Here is an 18,802-nt window from a genome sequence, read left to right on the forward strand (position 1 = left end):
CCTTACACCAATAAGACTGGCTAATTTAACAAAAAAGGAAAATGATAAATACTGGAGAGGATGTGGGAAAATTGGAACATGAATGCACTGTTAGTGGAGTTGTGAACTGATCCAACCACTATGGACAGCAATTTGAAGCTGTGCCCAAAGGGCAGCCAAACTTTGCATATTCTTGATCCAGCAATACCACTACTAGGTCTGTATCCCAAAGAGATCATAAAAAGGGGAAAAGGACCTACATGTACAAAAATATTCATAGCAGCCTTATTCGTGATAGCAAAATATTGGAAATTGAGGGGATGCTCACTGGTTGGGGAATGGCTGAACAAGTTGTGGTATACAAATATAATGGACTGCTATTGTGCAATAAGATACAATGAACAGGCAAATTTCAGAAAAACCTGGAAAATTTGTACATATTGATGCAAACTGAAATGAGTAGAACCAGGAAAACATTGTATGCAGTATCAGCAACATAGTGGAATGATCCACTACAAATGACTTGGTTCTTCTCAGCAACACAATGATCCAAGACAAGTACAAAGGACTCATGAAGGAAAATGCTATCCACATCCAGATAAAGAACTGATGGACTTTGAATGCAGACCGAAGCATATTTTTTTCACTTTATTCTTTCTCATGTTTTTTTTTCTTTTGATCTACTTCTTTCACAACTGTGATGAATATGGAAATATGTTTTACATGAGAGCACATGTATAAAATATATCAAACTGCCTACCATTTTCAGAAAAGGGGAGGGGAGAAAGGGAAGATGAGAGAAAAATTTGGAACTCAAAATCTTGTAAAAATGAATGCTAAAAATTTTTTTGATGTGTAATTGGGCAAAAAAATAAAATACTTTTTAAGGGGAAAAAACATAGATAGAGACCTAAGAAACAATATACACAATGACTACAACAATGTAAAGGAAAAAGCAACAATAAAGCAAAAGAAACTGAATGCTGCAAAATTATAATGACCATACTTGGCCCGAAAGAAATATGAGAAGTCACCTTCCTGTAGTGCCAACGTGAAATCCATAGTGCTTACGCTATGAATATGCTGGTGTAGTTCTGAATCGCAAAATATTAACAGACTCTCCATATAGAAGACAGAACCAAAATATTTATTCAAACACCAGAAAGCCAAATCCCAACACCAGAAAGCCAAATCCATCATAGCAACAAAGAAGTCTATACACAATAACAATACAGGGGGCACCACCATCCCCAAGCCTCCCCCCTGCTAGGGCCCTCCCACAAAGGAACACTCACAGCTAGCTGTCTGCTTCCTCTCTCTCTCTCTCTCTCTCTCTCTCTCTCTCTCTCTCTCTCAGCTCTAACTGCTCTGACCAACTTCCTCCATTCTGTTCCACCCTTCCTCTTCCACTTGTTCAGCAAGCTCCTCCCACCACAGGCTTCCTGCGACTTAGCCTTCCATGTGATTTAAGCAGTTCACATGGGCCTACCAATCGATGGGAAGATCTTCAAATTAAACAAAAACACATTAACAATACACTTCCCAAACTCCTTTACAGAGGTGGAGAGCCATAGGTGTAGAACACTAGATATAATGTTCTTATCTCAAAGTATTAGACAGTTTGGCACAATTGCTTAACTTTCTCCTTTTTTATTCATTGTTGTAAGATAGATCTTCCTGGGAGGGAGAAGGAGGCAAATGTAACTGATGTAAGAACAAAATTGATTAGTACAAATTTACTTTAAAATATATTACCTTTGACATTTGGCTAGAAAACTTCAAATAATCCCTTTGATAATGATTAATGATGTTTTTACCTGACAATTACTATAAGCAGTAAAAGTATAATTATTCTTCTTTTATATATAAGCAAACCGAGGCTTAGAGAATGGTTGTAGATATTAGACTCAAACTCAGGACCAACGAATAGTTTGCCAGCTATATGTCATATGTTCTCTCAAGAGTATATGATATATAACTAAAAGAAGATTTTTCCTAAGAAAATGTCAATAAACTTTGGAAACACTGGTTTGTTTCTCTGTGGTAAAAAAAAAAAAAAAAAACAAAACTAAGCAATAATAATAATGATGATAGTAGTAGTTCACATATCAACAGGGTTTTAAAAATTACAAAGAGAGTACCGGGAAACCCTTTATTACTAAGGGAGGTAAATTTCTCACTTGACAAATTTCCTGATTCATGGCTTATTTCTATTTACCTACTCTAAAACAAATGCTGATCTGTATTAGCAGAGAAAGTTTCTTCCTGGGAGTTCCCTACCCCAATGAGATCACAGTTCAATAAAAAAAAATGAACACCTGGTCTAAAGACATAAAGCTTTTGTATGAACAGCACTGCTGATTTTCCTAAATTATGCAGGTATTTCTTCTCATTATTTTGCTGGTGTTCCATCTCATTCATGTCACCAATTGGAATAATAGTCCCAATTATTCTATCTTTGTGCCAACAACAGCTTACATTTTATAATGTTTATTACTACAAAGTGCTTTATGTACATAATAATCCTAACAGCTCACATTTATACAGTACTTGAAGATTTAGTAAACACTTATAATTTAATTCAGTAGCAGCAATATCAGACTTATCACTTAGGAATATATTACTGGTTTCCCTTTCTTTGTGGGACTATGTCCAGAGTTTCCGCTAAAATTTGGCACCATCGCTACATAATTATGTCTACATTTACAGTTAACAAAGATTGGTGGAGCTCAGTAAACCAAATTAGACTTCCTTGAAATGTCTGCAGAACGCAGTGACAAGGGGCCCTGGAGAACAACCATAACAAACTACTGGGTCTCTCATAGGAAACAGATTTCATGAGGTCAGTATAATTCCTGGGCCCATTCTTAGCTGACTTTAATAATTTAAGTCTTTAACTTTCTCTTTCTAAAGAAATCCCACCCCCTTCCCAAAGCAAGACAATAGAAGAAAAGGTTTTATACCAGTTGAGACTACTTTTGAGAGTAAACATTTCCTTCTCCTTGTATTTTTGCATCTCCATGAATTTAAGGCAGACAAGAGATATTGAATCAACAACTCTGAATACTTTCCGAAGGAAAGCAACAAGATCTATCTGCGGACAACTTACGTGTATGAGAAAATGCAAAGTTACTTGCTCAGCTTCAGATACTGCTTCACCATCAGACCTCTACAAAGTAATCCTTAGAACTATTTGTCTCTAACAACCAGGTGTCATGCCCTAAGCAATACTTTGTGGAAGCCTGCGCCAGTCACCTATAACCCGAAGGGTGGTTTCATTGAGTGATCCATCTCCAACCAACCTCTTTATACTGAAATGAACACTGAGATCTAATTTGTAAAATAACCCAAAACAGAGAAATGGGTTGAATATATTCTAAATCAGAGATGTCAAGTAGTTCACGGCTTGTGGGTACTCTCAAGTGCAGCATGAATCAGATTAAAATATAACTGGGAAGTATTTAACTAAACAAATAAAAATGCAATAAAACAAAGATAATGTTAATATGTAGTTTTCTAAGTTAACATGCAGCCCACAGGGAATCCTTATGTATGGTTTTGTGGCTCCCATTTCTAATTGAGTTTGACACCAGTGCACTAAATTGCATTACTGTAAAAAGGTCACTCACAATACTATGTTGACATGTGGACAATATTAAGACATAGCATAGGCTGTCACTGTCCACTGACTAGGTCCTGTGCACTTAGTATATTAACTGCCCTCGATACCTTTTAAACTGCTTCTGAAAACTCCCTTGTCTGGAATGTGCTACAGCCTACTTGCACATTTCCTTTACTCTATGTTTCCGTATTTCCATATGCTCTATCTTCAACTTCAATCTTTTAGAGACTTTGAGAGTGCTTAATGCCTCCCCACCAAATAACATGCCAGTAGACTGCTAGTATTAAAAATATAGGCCTTTGTTTCAATAAGAAGCTTGGGGTCATTAATAGAATTTTGCAAATTCTCAAATGCAATTGGCCCATTGACCTTCTGTTACAATTTAGGCTCTACTCACTGTCTGCTGCAGATGCTTGTCCAAGACATACATTACAAGAGGAAGCTCTACAGGATATATTACAAACTGAATAGCATGGTCTGGACCAGGGGTGGGGACCCTGCGGCCTTGAGGTCACATGTGGTCCTCTAGGTTCTCAAATGTGGCCCTTTGACTGAATCCAAATTTCACAGAATAAACACCCTTAGGTTCCCTACTCCTGGACTCTGGGCAGCTGATATTCCTCATTCACTCAACCTTTCCTATATGCATCATTAGACTTGACTATATTCTGGCCTCATGCCTACACATTGTATGGAACATCTATGTCATCCCTTCCTCAGCGCTCCCTGTCAATGATGAAAAATCTGCCAAAGGAGCAGAGTGAAGAAAAGTTGGCCCCTAGTGGCACTACTAGACACAAAAAAGTTTTCTTAACCCTATTTAGTTGAAGAGCCTTTGTTTTAGTAAGATAAACCCCATCACTGAGATAGGACTATAGAAGAGGTAATTTTTCAGTTCTGATTGAAATTCTGTGACAAATCAGTAAAATTCACTTCTAAGAGAATACCATTGATGATAAAAAAAAACCCAAAAAATCAGATATAGCATTCTCTGGTGTGTTTTGGGGTGATGGGCTCTTGGGTACAGAGGTATACTGATGATTAAGTTAAACATGTGGGTGGAGTCGGATGCTGGTTTCCCAAAAGGAGGGTTGAGCTCTGAGAGTTAAGAAAAGGAGCCAGTGACCTAAATTCCTACCACACCTCAAGGCTGTGACTTCATTTTTAGGACAAGATGACCTGAAGGTCTGGTGCTGAATAATTGTCAGAAAGCTTCCTATATGAAAGCCAAACATTTTCCTTTGGTACTTTGAAGTTTCATATTTGGGTGTAGGTACTACCTCTATATAGATGATAAGCCCTAAAAGCTTTCCCATCTAATTCTTGTCCAACTTTTCTAATAAATTCTCCACTAAGAACCTATCCGACATGTTTAATTGATGAAATATTTTTTTAAAAATCACAAAGAAGTCCCTATATTCTCGTTGCGTTAGCTTGTCAAGTATGTCTCTTTCACATGTAGAATTATATAATTATGGAGCCAGCTGGGGCTTTAAAATTTAATTTGTATATAAAAACAACTTGGATCTGAAGAAGGCTCACAGCTTGCCCAACGCACAAGTATCTCTTGCTAGAAAGAAGACTAGAAACTTAGTTCTTCTGATTTCAAGAGTAGTGCTTTTTCATTAGCGTCTTCACACAAGTTGCTTCTGACTTTGTAGCTCCTACTGGCTTACAAAGCCAAAAATTCCAACCAGTGGGATAGGATCATAGATTGAAAGGTGGAAGATGTCTTCAAGGCCTTGGCTGCAGTCCCCTCATTAAACAGAAGACCAGGGAAGTTAATAAATTAAGTGACTTTGCCAGTGTTGTACAGCTAGTGTCTTAATGCAAAATTTAAAACCTGGTTTTGTGATTCTTTACATCATACCATGCTGTACATACTGTTTTATAGAAAATGAGTTAAGGTTTTTAATTTTCTTTTTGACTATTTCATTTCAGAAAACAAGGGTGCTGGGGGTGAGGGTAGGGGGCTGGAAGTATTCTAGTTATCCTAATCACAAGATTACTTATCTCAAATGTCAGCAGCATAGACAAAAGGAAAGTATCCCAATGAGTTTGTTTATATATGCAACAGGAAACAAACATAACAAAAGCTATGAACACCACAAAGTCACATTTGATTAGAGACAGTTTTCGGTATGCAGAGAGCATGACTACTTGAGGCCATAGGTTCATAGCAGAGAGAGATGAACCTCTACTTTCAGCCGGTAGAGACTATTCTCATCAGAGGCTGGCCACGGTCACTGTTGGAAGTCATCAGACAGCCTAGGAGAACCATGATGTGTTCTACCCTGGCCATCCAAGCGACTTCACATTGAGGAAATCTGTACAGTATCCATCTGAACCAGAGAATTCCCCTCTTTCAGCATCTTTAGGCACCCTAACAGGGAGCAGTCACACCCAATCCTCTTATAAAGGGTCATGTGAATCAGAAAATTCCCCTCTTCAAGACCTGTCATGTAACCATGTACATTTTCCTCTAGGCTGGACCAGTGGCACAATGTATCCTGCCTTTGTGTTTCTGACACAATGAAGTTCGCTGGGTAGTATCCCCATGAGTCTGTGTTCGTCTGTGGGCAGCAAGGAACTGGTCTGAGACTGTCACAATGTTAAGAGTGATGAGTACCAAAGAGAGACAACGCCAGGCTACACCCACTCAAATCAACAGATTTATTAAATGCCTACTGTGCCCAAGACACTATCAACTAAATCAAGCTCAGGCAGATAAACCAGAGGAATATCCACCGAGAACATCCTATCTCATACTGAGGAGATGAAATGGGGAGACTAGTAAGTATTAGAGTTTAAAAGTAAGCTTTTATGTGAGAGTATGGCTCGGAGGCGCCCCCTGTCCCTGTAATCAAGGGAAGACACCCGGGAAAGAAGATTCCCCTGGAAGGTTGTAAAACTTCCAATCTGTTGCTGTATCTACTTCTATGCAGTGATATGCAAAAACAAAAATCCATAAGAAATAAATGTTTTATATTTATGCATTTGAAAATCATTACATATCAAATAAAGGTGTATATATATATATATATATATATATATATATATATATATATATATATGTGTGTGTGTGTATATATATATATATATTTTCACTGGAAAGCTCACATTTATATAGTATTTAGTGTTTGTATTTGTATAGTATTGTATAGTATTTAATGTTTAGTTTAGTGTTACAAACACCTTTATATGAGAGAAACATCACTACATATACATGACCAATCTTACTCCCATAACTCTTAATGAACATTGCAAAAGACACAAAGGAGAAAGCAGATCCTTCCTCTCTTCCCTCAACGAATGTACAGCACACATAAAAATCTACATATATGCCAATCTTTTGACTAAGTAACAGGCATGATACTGTGCAAACTTGAAAAATAATCAGGTTTGTGAAAGTTTTTAAAGTGAAAAATTTCAATAAACTGTGCAGACTTTTTAAATGATAGGATCATGATGAGTATATTTATTGATATAATCAAGCTCCAATTTCAAAATAACTAAATTCTTGAAAAATGAAAATATTTTTACTGTAACCACCCACCAAGAATTATATGGCATTTAAACCTAACAACTTCCTGTATACTAATAAATCTAGTTAATGCCCATATACTCAGAAGTCTGTTTCTTTACACTTTTTTCCTTTTTGTTTTTGGAATCTTTTAAAATTAGATGTTAAATGCTTAAGTGAAAACAATGATATGCATATTATTACACCTCCAAACTTTTTTGAGTCTGAAAAACTAATCTTCTAACTAACTTTTCAAACTATAAATATAAATAAGTGATGAATTGCCATAGTCACCAAAATGGGAAGTAACATCAAAATTACTGAGTTTGGAGATTTCTGATATCAAAAAGACAAATGCAAAAGTTTCAAGTTAACTGAGATATCTGGTATTCTGTACTGCATCGAGATTAGTTGACCTAAAGACAAACTAATTTTTAAAAGTCGGTCATCAAATAGTGATAAATATATTTCATTGTGACAAATTAGGTTACATATCACTATAAATTGGTGGTTAAACTTTGAAGTATAATCCTTTTCTTTTTTTCCTACACTTTAAGCAAGTTTTATAAGCAAGGAAATCATGCCTATTTTTCTGCCACTTGGAATCAACAAAACGCAAAGAAAAAAATCCTAATTGCTAGCTCATTCGTTTTTAAATTATTATATTTCTAACTATGGACAGACTACACTAAACATAAATTTCTACCTTTCATTCAGTGTGTTATAGACATGGGTAGTGAGCATTTTTGTCAGTTACAAATACAGTGCCTTTCTTCATTATCAACTGCTGGCTCAGTATTATTAATAGGAAGAAAAGATTAGCACATGATAATAGATTAAAAAGTATACTCCAGAAAGGGTGTAATATTTGCCAGCTATGAACTGCTCCTAAAATAATCAGCTTTATAAAGGTGACTGATAAAATAACAATAGTATCCAAACATATTCAACTCTATGACTATTTAAACTAATGACAAAGGCTTTTATGATATTAACAGCAGTAAATGAGCAACTCCCATAAAATATCATTTCATATCACACCCTGATAAGGATTTAAATACATATGATCATTGTTATGTGAAAAAACATTAAGGTTTTTTATGCGTGTCAACCAAACAGGTTTTAATTACCACACCTACTTGAGCTATTAGCTGTTCCATTCAAACCTACAAACATAATATTTATATGGTTGTTCAAAATCTTGATGATTGATGCAATCTTTTGTGTGATTGTCTTTACAGTCACTTGCATCTGTTATTAATAACAAGGAAAAATGAAAAGGGAATGTGTGTTTTTATTTTGCAACAAAGCCTTTTCCTATGATGACTAATTTCTTCCTTTGAACACAAAAAGGTTCTTAAACAAACTTAAGGACGTATGAATAAGTTTGTGAAAATGCGGACTCCACAAAAACAAAGCCTTTAGTACTTAAGCCAGTATTAGAAACAATCAAGTCAAGATAAGTATATAAAAAAGCTGCCAAAATTTGTTAAGCCCCTAATTCTTGATTTATTCATACCTTATTTTCTCAAAAGGAAGAAAAGACATACACTCTTCCCTGTGGATATATCCTCTTGCTCTGACGGTAAAGGAAACATACAAAGGATTTGGCACCAACGGGCATCTTAACACTTTTCCAATATTACTACTGAATATTTATGTTGATGACGAATGAGGACACAAGTGAAATATTCTACCACGAAGCCTTTCCTTGTAAATTGACTAAATGATGCTGTGTCAAAACAACACCTACCATAAATCAAAGATTTTTAAGACCAGTATTTCTTGTTTCAACATGCTACCTGTTCAGCAGAATCACTAGTGTGAACAGGAATAGATTAATGTACACTAAGGAGAGCTGTCTTGCCATCCAAACGATAGAGCCATAATTTAACAGCCCTATTATCATTAAATTAGTTTTGACAGTACTGAAATATTATGTGTTAAAAATACACACATTTAATAAAAACTCTAGTGGTCATTTAGACAAGATAAAAAATAGTTGGGGACCACTAAAATTGTTTCCACGCTAATATAACACGTAATGGGAAGAGCACTGGATTTGTACCCAGGAAAGCTGAGTATAAAACCCAGCACTTCCATTTAGCAATCTTGTGATCTTGTACAAGTTATCTAACTCTCAAGGACTCAGTTTCCTCAAAAAGTAAAATGAGATGTTTGGATCAGATGACCCGTAAGTTTCCTTTCACCTCTAAATCTATGAGCTTATGATCCTATGTCAACATCTTATTTCTTTATGCTACGTCCTTTAAAAGGGTGATGTCATCTTATGTCTCCATTACATTTTTAATTTTCCCATCATCTGATTTGGGAACTAACAAACAATAGATTCTAATGATTATTTCTTTCCATCAATTTTAGACCTTCAAGGATTCAAAGCACATAAATTACAATTTAGAATTTTTAGGAAATCCACAGAGATAAAATTTCCCCATTAGAAAAACTAGAACAGAAACCTTAGGGGAAAAGGAGTTTTTCTCATAGGACTGTTGGGACTTCCTGTTGCTAATTAATTAAGTGACATTTCTATGTCTCATAAAAGTCTAAAACTTGTCATTATGATTCAATACCCTAATCCACAAACAACTCCAATACAAGGCATCCTGAAAAATCTCTTAGGTAAGGGCGGGACATAAGTTTCCTTGTGATCGCATAGAAACAGATTTTAAAAACTGCATGTAACATACACATTTGAACATAAACCAAGTGGAGACAAGTACAGTTGAGAAAATTACAATTATATATCCTCCTGATTTAATAAAGGAAATTCCTAGATAATAGGAATAGGTCAATAAAAGAGTAACCTAACAATTTAATTTTTTAATTGGGAAAATACAACAACGTTGAGAAAATTCACCAATACATGCACTAATACGCAATAAGAAAATTTAACTTTAACATTGGTTTGAAAATACTCAAAAAGAATTTGGGCATTATAGTGCTACAAAAACATATCTGTGAGAAAAAAAATAGATCATGCTGCCCTCTTGTGCCAGATGGAAAAAAACAAAAAGGATTCTACTCATACAAGTAAAAAAAATTACATATGAAACACAAAATGCCCTTAATTTCTGGATGACTTGTTGATGGCCTGACGTGCGTATTATCTACTTATTAAAATTATAAAAGAACTGAATAGAAAGATAATGAATGAGAAGGGTGGTGTAGAAGAGAGTCAAGACACCTATGTTCTAGTCCTGGCTACGTTATCTTTGCGCAAAACCTTTGGCCTTTTAGGGCTTCAGTTTGCTCATCTGTAAAATCAAGGATTGGACTACCTGATTTCTTAGGAGTCACTCAGTTTGCCAAGTTGGAAAAAATGCCTACTTCTAAGTACACAACATTGGCCAATGAAAGCAACATGGTGGAATTAAAAGATTTGTATTAGAAGACTAGGATTCAAATCCTGACTGCTACCTATTACGTGTCTTTCAGCCTCAATAAAAACAATGTGCCATCATTTCTATTATTCAGCTCAAGCTAGAACTTGGTTTAGGTATGAAGTGACTAGTCAACTATAAAAATGGTGGGGTGGGGTGGGAGAAGAGTGCTTCTGTTATTTACTTACATAAATTTTGTTTGTGACATTTCTTAAGATACAAGAAGTATTGTGGTAATGGATATTAGTAAGAAACTTATGAAAGAAATTACAGGGAAAATACATTTGCAACTGTGAGCCCACTAGTCGATTTGAGCTTAATTTCACACCAATAAGCTTCTTATTATTTTGTTATGTTATGAAAGCTCACAAAGCAAACAAAATAAATTGGGGGGAATTTAATTGTTCAGAAACTAAGAGAAAAGATGCCAATAAGTATAAAAGTGGATACAGATTTTGTGAACATTTGAGCTACTGATAAATAAGCAAAACTATGTAAAAAGGAAAAACCAAAACCAAGAATCCAGCCCACATAAATTATGAAAGACCACTGGGGAAAGGCATTCTCTTTCCCAAATGACATTTCCTAAGGTTGTTTAATGAAAAATAGTTATCTGTCCTCTCATTCATGCTTAAATCTCCTGACTTCACTAAAAAAAAAGATTCACATTGAGTTTTTTCTGCCTCAGGGATGGAGGAGGAAGGAAAAAATCAGTACTAGGGGGTAGAAGTTGCACCAAACACCCCTTTATGCACCCATAACCTCTAAATACTTTATTCACTTGCGATGTATATTTCCCACACATTCCGTAATCTCCTTATTCCTCAAGGCTAGGCCAGCTGTACAAAGTCAAATTAGGTGTACGTCCTATTTTATCTGGGTATGAATCCTTCAGCAGAGCTAAAATTCCTCTATTGGAAAGTCAAGTAAGAAATGATAGGCTTCAAAAATTAAGACTTGTTCATAGATCAGGGCCTAAGGAAAGGTCTATAGTTTTGGAAAATTGGGTGCCTAATCAAGTTTAGATGAATCAGGGAGGATGTGATCAAAGAGAGTAAAGAAGTTGCAATGAATTCGAGAGCGTGTAGCTTTGAAATTACAACAGTAATTTCAAACAAAAGTTTGAGCAAAAATTCTCGAATCATTTCCTAATGCTCAATTAAGACTTATACTCTTGGTTTTTGATTGAAAAGGGATACTCCTCAAATTGAAATTATCAAACATATACAGATTTAGGGCAAAACCCTGCTGTACAAATACCAAAATACTGTGGGGTTCTGGGAACAGTTTCTTTTTATACTTTGAAAACACCATCATATCTCATACTGTCAGGCAGAGCCGAGAGCTAGTTTCTTCATCCCAGTAAGATAGTAAACGCTGTTGTTTTCTTCCTTGTCTTGTACACTGACCTATCTAAAAGGTGGGATGACTAGTGAATGTTTTAGGAATTATCAGACTACACTCAATCATATAGGCAGCTAGGTGCTTGGAACTAAGAGTGAGAAAAACCTGGAGTTCAAATGCTGCCTCACACACTTTCCAGTTGGGCGAACCTACTTAAAAGGTCTGTGCTTCAGTTTCCTAGGTATGATAACAGTACCTCTCTCACAGGGCTGTTCTGAGGATCAAATGACTTAACACATGTAAAACACTTTGCAAACATTAAGCACTGTATAAAAGCCATCTTATTATATGAGCACCCAGTGTTGGATGTTTCATCTGCCTGCTCATTATAAAAATCAACATTCACAAACAATAAAAGTTGGAATAAAAGACAATCCTTCCTCTGGAAGGATCAAGACTTAATCAATGAAGCCTTCTGCCAAGAACACCATCATCAAAGTATAAATATTTTCTCCCAACAAGCTTCTCCACTACTGAGTATTCATTTTTTTTAAATCAAGTTATAAATTTGTTGTCATTCATAACAACTGGTGAACATTATGTTTGACTTACCAATTGGATTTCTATCAAAGAACAACACTGGTGCTCTCAAAATGGACTCAAACATTTTGTTATGCAAATTTTGTGAAGCATTCACAAGGACATAGAATACCAGAAGACTTCTCACTATTCCAAAGAGAACTGTAGCTGCTGTTAATCCTAAAATTAAAGACATAAGTATACTTAGAGAACATTTATGTATTTTTCCAAACATTTCTAAAAAGTACTTTTTGTCAGTTCAGGAAAACATCATTATTCAATTTATTCTGTGATATTTTAAGGGCTAGAAACAGTGTTCTATGGAACCAAGTGTCACTTAAATGAGAATTGACATACTAATCACTTTGTTGTACTAAATGACTATACAAAGCAGTCTCAGACACAACTGTGTTGGAAATCAGAATTTCTTTATTTTATGATATTCATCATGTACCTATTCATAAAATAACACTCATTTTTTCTAAAAGAAATACTTCACCGTCTCCCCTCTTCCTGAAGGTCAAACTGAATAAATATTTTGGTGGCATGATAACAACAGGTTAAAAAGAACAAGATTAAGTGATTTGTTTTTCTCATTTAAAGTGCAAGTAGAATACCTCATAAATAGTCTTATTGCAAGAAAACCTATTGCCAAATATTAGTTAAATTATAATTTAATTTGAGGTTTTAGGCAAATATTGGCTAAATACTCTGCAGTTTCTAAGAACTTTTGTACAAATAAGGATTAATAATAATGTACAAAAATTATCTTGTATTTAACTTATTTATAAAATTTAAACAATTAAATATGTGATTTATATGCCTATGATATACTCAGAAATTAAAACATCTTTTCTCTTTTCTTTTACATTATGAATTTCCATGGCTAAGTAGAAGAGCAAAAAAATTAAGCAGCACTTAAAATGTAATTTTTATTTCATGCCATTATGTGACACATTTTTTCTGCATAATCAGCTCTATCTTTGGACCTCTATCAATAGCTGTCTCCTTTTTTTCATTCTATATAAATGTGTTCATTTATTTACAAATTCAGAAAGTATACAGATAAAGGATGTGGATTTCTTGGCAAGTGATCAAAAATGCAAAGTTAAAATAAGGAGCTCTTTTAAACATATCTGGATAGACTTTTGCCAAAAAGCGGTCTTTTCTGGAAAAATGCTGAAAAGCTTGGAGCTTGTAAAACCTGTGTTGTATACACACATGCTAAGGTATATGCCTTTACCAAAACAGAATCTATGTTAATAGAGTGAGGCAAATTTTAAATTAATCAAACAGTTTGGAAGGTGATAACACTGGTCTGTTGGTAAGAAAGAGAAGGAATCCAGTATTCCTAGATACAGGATTTTTCCTCCTGCTTAGCTTCCCTCTTAAGTAATTATTGAAGCCCAAGAGATGAGCAGTATGGAGCTATAAGCTTTGCATACCTGTGAGGAAATAATGCTTTTTATTTTGGTTACTTTGCTTCCAGAGGATTGCATCCAAGTTAAATAAAAGCCAGGGTTTACTTAAACAGAATTGGAACAATCTGAACGACAGGGTGGGGATCCGTTTCTAATCCCACTTGCCCATCCATATAATGATATAAGATTTAGCTAAAGCAACCTATTAGGAGAGACAATAGCCACAAATTTACGGTGGCTGGCTTTCTGAATGCTCAATCCTGGTTTACTTTCCAAAATCCAGTACAGAGCAAATTAAGAGTCTTCATTCAACCTCTTTCTTCTAGTAGGTTTTTAAAATAATTATTCCAATTAATTCAGTCAGTAAATGAGACTCAGGCTGCTAATCTGTTAAGACACTGCTGAATTACTCCTGAAAAACCTATTTACTCCAACTGGCTCATTGTGTGCACCTCAGACTTTCATGTAATAGAGCAAATGATTAAAATTTTACCTGCATAAGTTGCTAAATACCAGTTAAGATCTAGCTCCTCGGTTTCATTTCCTTTGATTCCGTTTACAGTGACATTCAATTTACTCTGTTCATTTGCCCTATAGGAATGAAAGAGAAAAAAAATAAAACTGTTGTTATATAAATTGTATAAATAAGGAGATATTTGTGAATCACAGGGAAAGAAGGAAATTAACCCAAAACCGAGGCTTAAATATTTAATGTTGACTCATTCTCTTTTAATTACATATATTCAGATGTACATCCACTTTATAATTTCAATTTAAATCATGATTTTCAATTCTAAAAAGAGTCTTGTATTCACAGTGCTATGGATCACACATGGATAGAGTCTATTATGGGTCACACTCCACCAGCAACAACTTTAATTTTTCCACAGGTAAACTAAGTAAGGATTAGATGAGAAGGTTGAACAAACCCCACCTCAGCCCCTAACTCCTCTGAACAGTAAGGATATTTATGGATTTTATAGTACTTCAGTAACTCACCAGTAAGAAAGCCACCAATCCTGGAGGATATATGTAACCTTGAACACACAAAATCAAATACCAAAGTTAGTTCTACTCTAAAAATCTGATCCTTAAAGTACATCTTCTATGGGGTTTCAATAGCCTCCTTCCCAACCAGTGCAGTGTTGAACTAATATTTTAACCAAATAAGAACGGGAAAATTATCTGTATTATTTTAAAATGTTAAAGTAAAACATTCATTTTTAAATCCAGATACTGTAATTGGTTTAATGTATAAAAGAGGCACAGACATAGATATATTCTTCTAAACAAAAAAAAGAGCCCCAGGTAAATTTGTAAAATACAGAATTGTCAATCAGGACCAAACCCAACACACAACTCTCTTACTGACCTGTGCCAAAATGTTTAGGAATACAAGCAAAAAATTGACAAAGCAGTTTGCTCCGGCTGCAAAATAATTCCGGTAGGACTTAAAACCTATATTTCCTTCAGAACGGTTCTCTTCAGGTAGGGCAACAGGTAGATCCTCAGTCTATTGGGGGAGAATTAAAAAAAAATAATGAATATTTATGTACGATGAAGGATAAATCAGAGATTAACTAGAAAAATAAGCAGACGGTAATAAAATCAGAGTGAGAGGGTAGTGTGGAGCATAAAATGAAGCAAACATGAAGAGATAAAGGCAGCATCATATACTTGGGATGGTACTGGATATAGGGCTGTCAGAGAGGCTGACTTCAAATTCTATGCTGATTTCTGCTATTGTTCTGATGAGAAAGAAAAAGAACTTATCTGGGTCCACTGGAAGCTTGGTGACCTTTGAAATTTGACATAAGGAAACATTTCCTAACAATTCTAGCTATTCCAAACTGGGGTGAGCTACCACAGCATGGGGAGACCCCTTCATTTGAGATAGTCAAAGAAAAGCTGGAGGAGCGCCATTCCATGCCATTGGGGATTTTTTAAAGTACAACTGGAAACAGATGGCCTCTAATGTTCTGTGATTTTTCAAATAACTTGATGGTCTTGGCCAAGTCCAACTTCATAAAATGGGGGAGAGGAGCAAGCTATTATCTAAGGTCTAAATTTTATGAGCCCTACTTTTTGGGGTGCTTTAGTGAAATAATGAAATTCTTATCAAGTAACAGTAATAGTATTAGTCATAACACTAACTTATATTTATCTGTTACTTTGCAGTTTACAAACAAAACTACAATGCATAATCCTGTAAAACAGGTAGTCAACCAAATGGAACACCTACATAACACTTGTTCATTCATTCATCACATAATTGAGGAAAGAAACAAGCATTTGTTGAGACCCTCTATCATGCCTAGCTCTGTACTAAATAGTACAGGAAAAAAAAGGTAGCTGTATTTCCTTAGACATTTCCTTAGAAAGCTTAGAGTAGCTTACATCTATAGAGAAAAGACAAACGTAACACCAAACAACTAGAGATACTAAGAAAGTCACAGATACTTTAGAAAATTTGAGGGAAGAATTAACACAAAATCAGATTAGGTGGGAAAAGTTTGTGGAAGAGGAAAATCCTGAGACAGGTCTCGAAAGAAGTAATAGTGAATAGTGGCAGACAGGAGACAGAGTAGCATTCCAGATTTTGGGAACAACATGGACAAATATTGGGAGGGTGAAAGAAGCAAGACAGGTGGTGGACCAGAAAAGCAATCTGGTCCATGTTAGAGAAATAAGAAGTTGGATACAGTCATGTAAAGAGGGCGGAAAACTAGACTGAGATATTCAAATGCGTTCTGAAAGGCAACAGAAAACTTATTTTACAATCAAGTCCACTTTCTATTTTTTCCATTTTCGCTTTTTGTGGCAAACTGTTTTTAAAAACTTTTTGATTAAAGTTACTAACTGGAATGATAATATTCCTATACACAATCTTATTTACTGTTATTCTCTCATGTGATCTGTAGCACAGGCTTTTCAAAATGAAACATTTACATCTTACATTATGGGGACTGTTTGAGTCAGAGAGACATCACTGATCAAGTGATGATAGTTAAATTCTTTGCTACTAAATAAAAATGGCAATTATAAATATTCTGATACATGTGGTAGCATTGACCTTGTGGGGGTATAGCGGTGGACACAGCAGCGGAATCTCTGGGTGAAAGGGTATGGTATAGGCAGTTAAATCCAATTCTTCTCATAATTCTGAAATGCTTTTCAGAACAGTCATACCAATTCATAACTCCACAAACAGTGCATTAATGTTGCCCTCCAACAGTGACCATTCTCATCTTTTGTCAACTTTGACAGACCACTTGGAGAACAAATGCAAACTGAAAAGTTCTATGTATACCAAATTATTCATAGCAGCATCTTTTGGGGGTAGCAAAGAACTGGATGGCTATTGACTGAGAAGATGAACTGTGGTGGCATGAATGTCATGGAACATTATTGAGTTATAAAAAACAACGAATACAAATACAGAGGAACATGGAAAGATTTGTGTGAACTTATACAAAGTACAGTAAGCATAACTGGGAAAATAATATATGCAAAGACTACAATAATGAAAATGAATAACACTAAACAATAGAAACTGAATGCTATGAAGTAATAATAACCAAGCTTCCCCAAAGAAGAGAGATGAGAAAAAAAAACCTTCCCTTGCTTCTCTGAAAAATTAGGGCCAAAAGGTGAGGAATAACACACCTAATGATGTTTCTGATGTATTGGCTGTTAGTCTCTTAACTTTTTCTTTCTTTCTTCTATAAATTATTATACAGGATGGCTATCTGGAAGGGACTGGGGGTGGGAATATAAGTAATATAGAACCAAATATCAACAAAATTTTATTTTCAATGAGACAGTGGTAAAACTGGTACTTTATATCACTCTGAGAGGTTAAATTATCTGTCTTCCACAAAACCTAGAGAATGGAAAAGAATGAAGCAAACAAGGAAAGGGCAGGATAGCTACATACATTTTTGAATGAATGTTTCAAAAAGAGTCACAAATTTATTGACTATTACGTAGAGAGCAGTAGGGGAATACTAAGGAAACCAAGGACACAGTCCTAAGGAACCAGCTAAGACAGTACAAACAGAAACAAAACTTTTAAGACCACAAATAAATGTACAGATGACTGAGTTCAAAACTGCTGAGGAAGTGTCAAGTACAGCAATGAACAAAGATAGATATCTGGGGATAATCAATCATAGAAGGCTTCTTGGGAAAGAAGTATGGCTTTGATATTTTGTTGGAAGCATGCTATAAATTTCTGATAGGTAATTTGAATACATAATTTTTCAAATGAACAATTTTGCAAATAAATGCTCCCATGTCCAATGTACATAATATATGTGTTACCTTCCATTTTGGATTATCTTTGTAACATCTTCTGACCACTAACATGGTAAGTATGCTAGTTCAGCTGCCTCACTGTAAAAGATGTTTCCCAACCTCATGGTTTATTGTTTTTGTTTTCAAGAAAAGCATTTTGAAAATAGTAAAAAATACTATAGAAATGTGAGCTGCCATTATTTTTTTAACTAGTATATATTTTCCTTTCTAGTAGATGGATAGATGATGGCTAGAGAGCTATATAGATAATAAATAGATATAAAACAAATGGAGTTCAGATGGATAGAAAAATATAAAGGACAGATAGAGAGCTAGATAGATAGTAGATAAATATATAGATGGTAGATGGATAGAGAGATGGATAAGACTGACAAATAAGTAGACAGGCAAGATAGATGACAGATAGTAAATAGATATATAGATGGTGGATGGATAGAGAGAAAGATAAGATTGACAGATAGATGGACAGGATGGATGGATAAACAGACAGTAAATAGGTATATAAATGGTGGGTGGAGAGACAGACTGACAATTAAGTAGATAGAGGATGGATGAATAGATATAGAAAAATGTACATGAAAAACACAGTTTTGGCAACTGGGTAAAATGGCATGGA

The 18,802-nt window shown here is 35.0% G+C and overlaps 1 protein-coding gene across 1 annotated transcript in view; it reads right to left on the minus strand.

Moving 5' to 3' along the window:
- ABCC4 (ATP binding cassette subfamily C member 4) overlaps positions 1-18,802 on the minus strand; it is a 286,747-nt gene that overhangs the window by 141,643 nt on the left and 126,302 nt on the right. Inside the window, exons 16-19 of the mRNA XM_036757037.1 lie at positions 15,242-15,382; positions 14,869-14,906; positions 14,363-14,460; positions 12,482-12,628 (exon numbers count right to left, since the gene is read on the minus strand). Of these exons, the coding sequence (XP_036612932.1) occupies positions 12,482-12,628; positions 14,363-14,460; positions 14,869-14,906; positions 15,242-15,382 (424 nt within the window). The remainder of the gene's footprint in view (positions 1-12,481; positions 12,629-14,362; positions 14,461-14,868; positions 14,907-15,241; positions 15,383-18,802) is intronic.

This window comes from Trichosurus vulpecula, chromosome 4 (genome assembly GCF_011100635.1).
Source record: "Trichosurus vulpecula isolate mTriVul1 chromosome 4, mTriVul1.pri, whole genome shotgun sequence".
NCBI lineage: Eukaryota > Metazoa > Chordata > Mammalia > Diprotodontia > Phalangeridae > Trichosurus > Trichosurus vulpecula.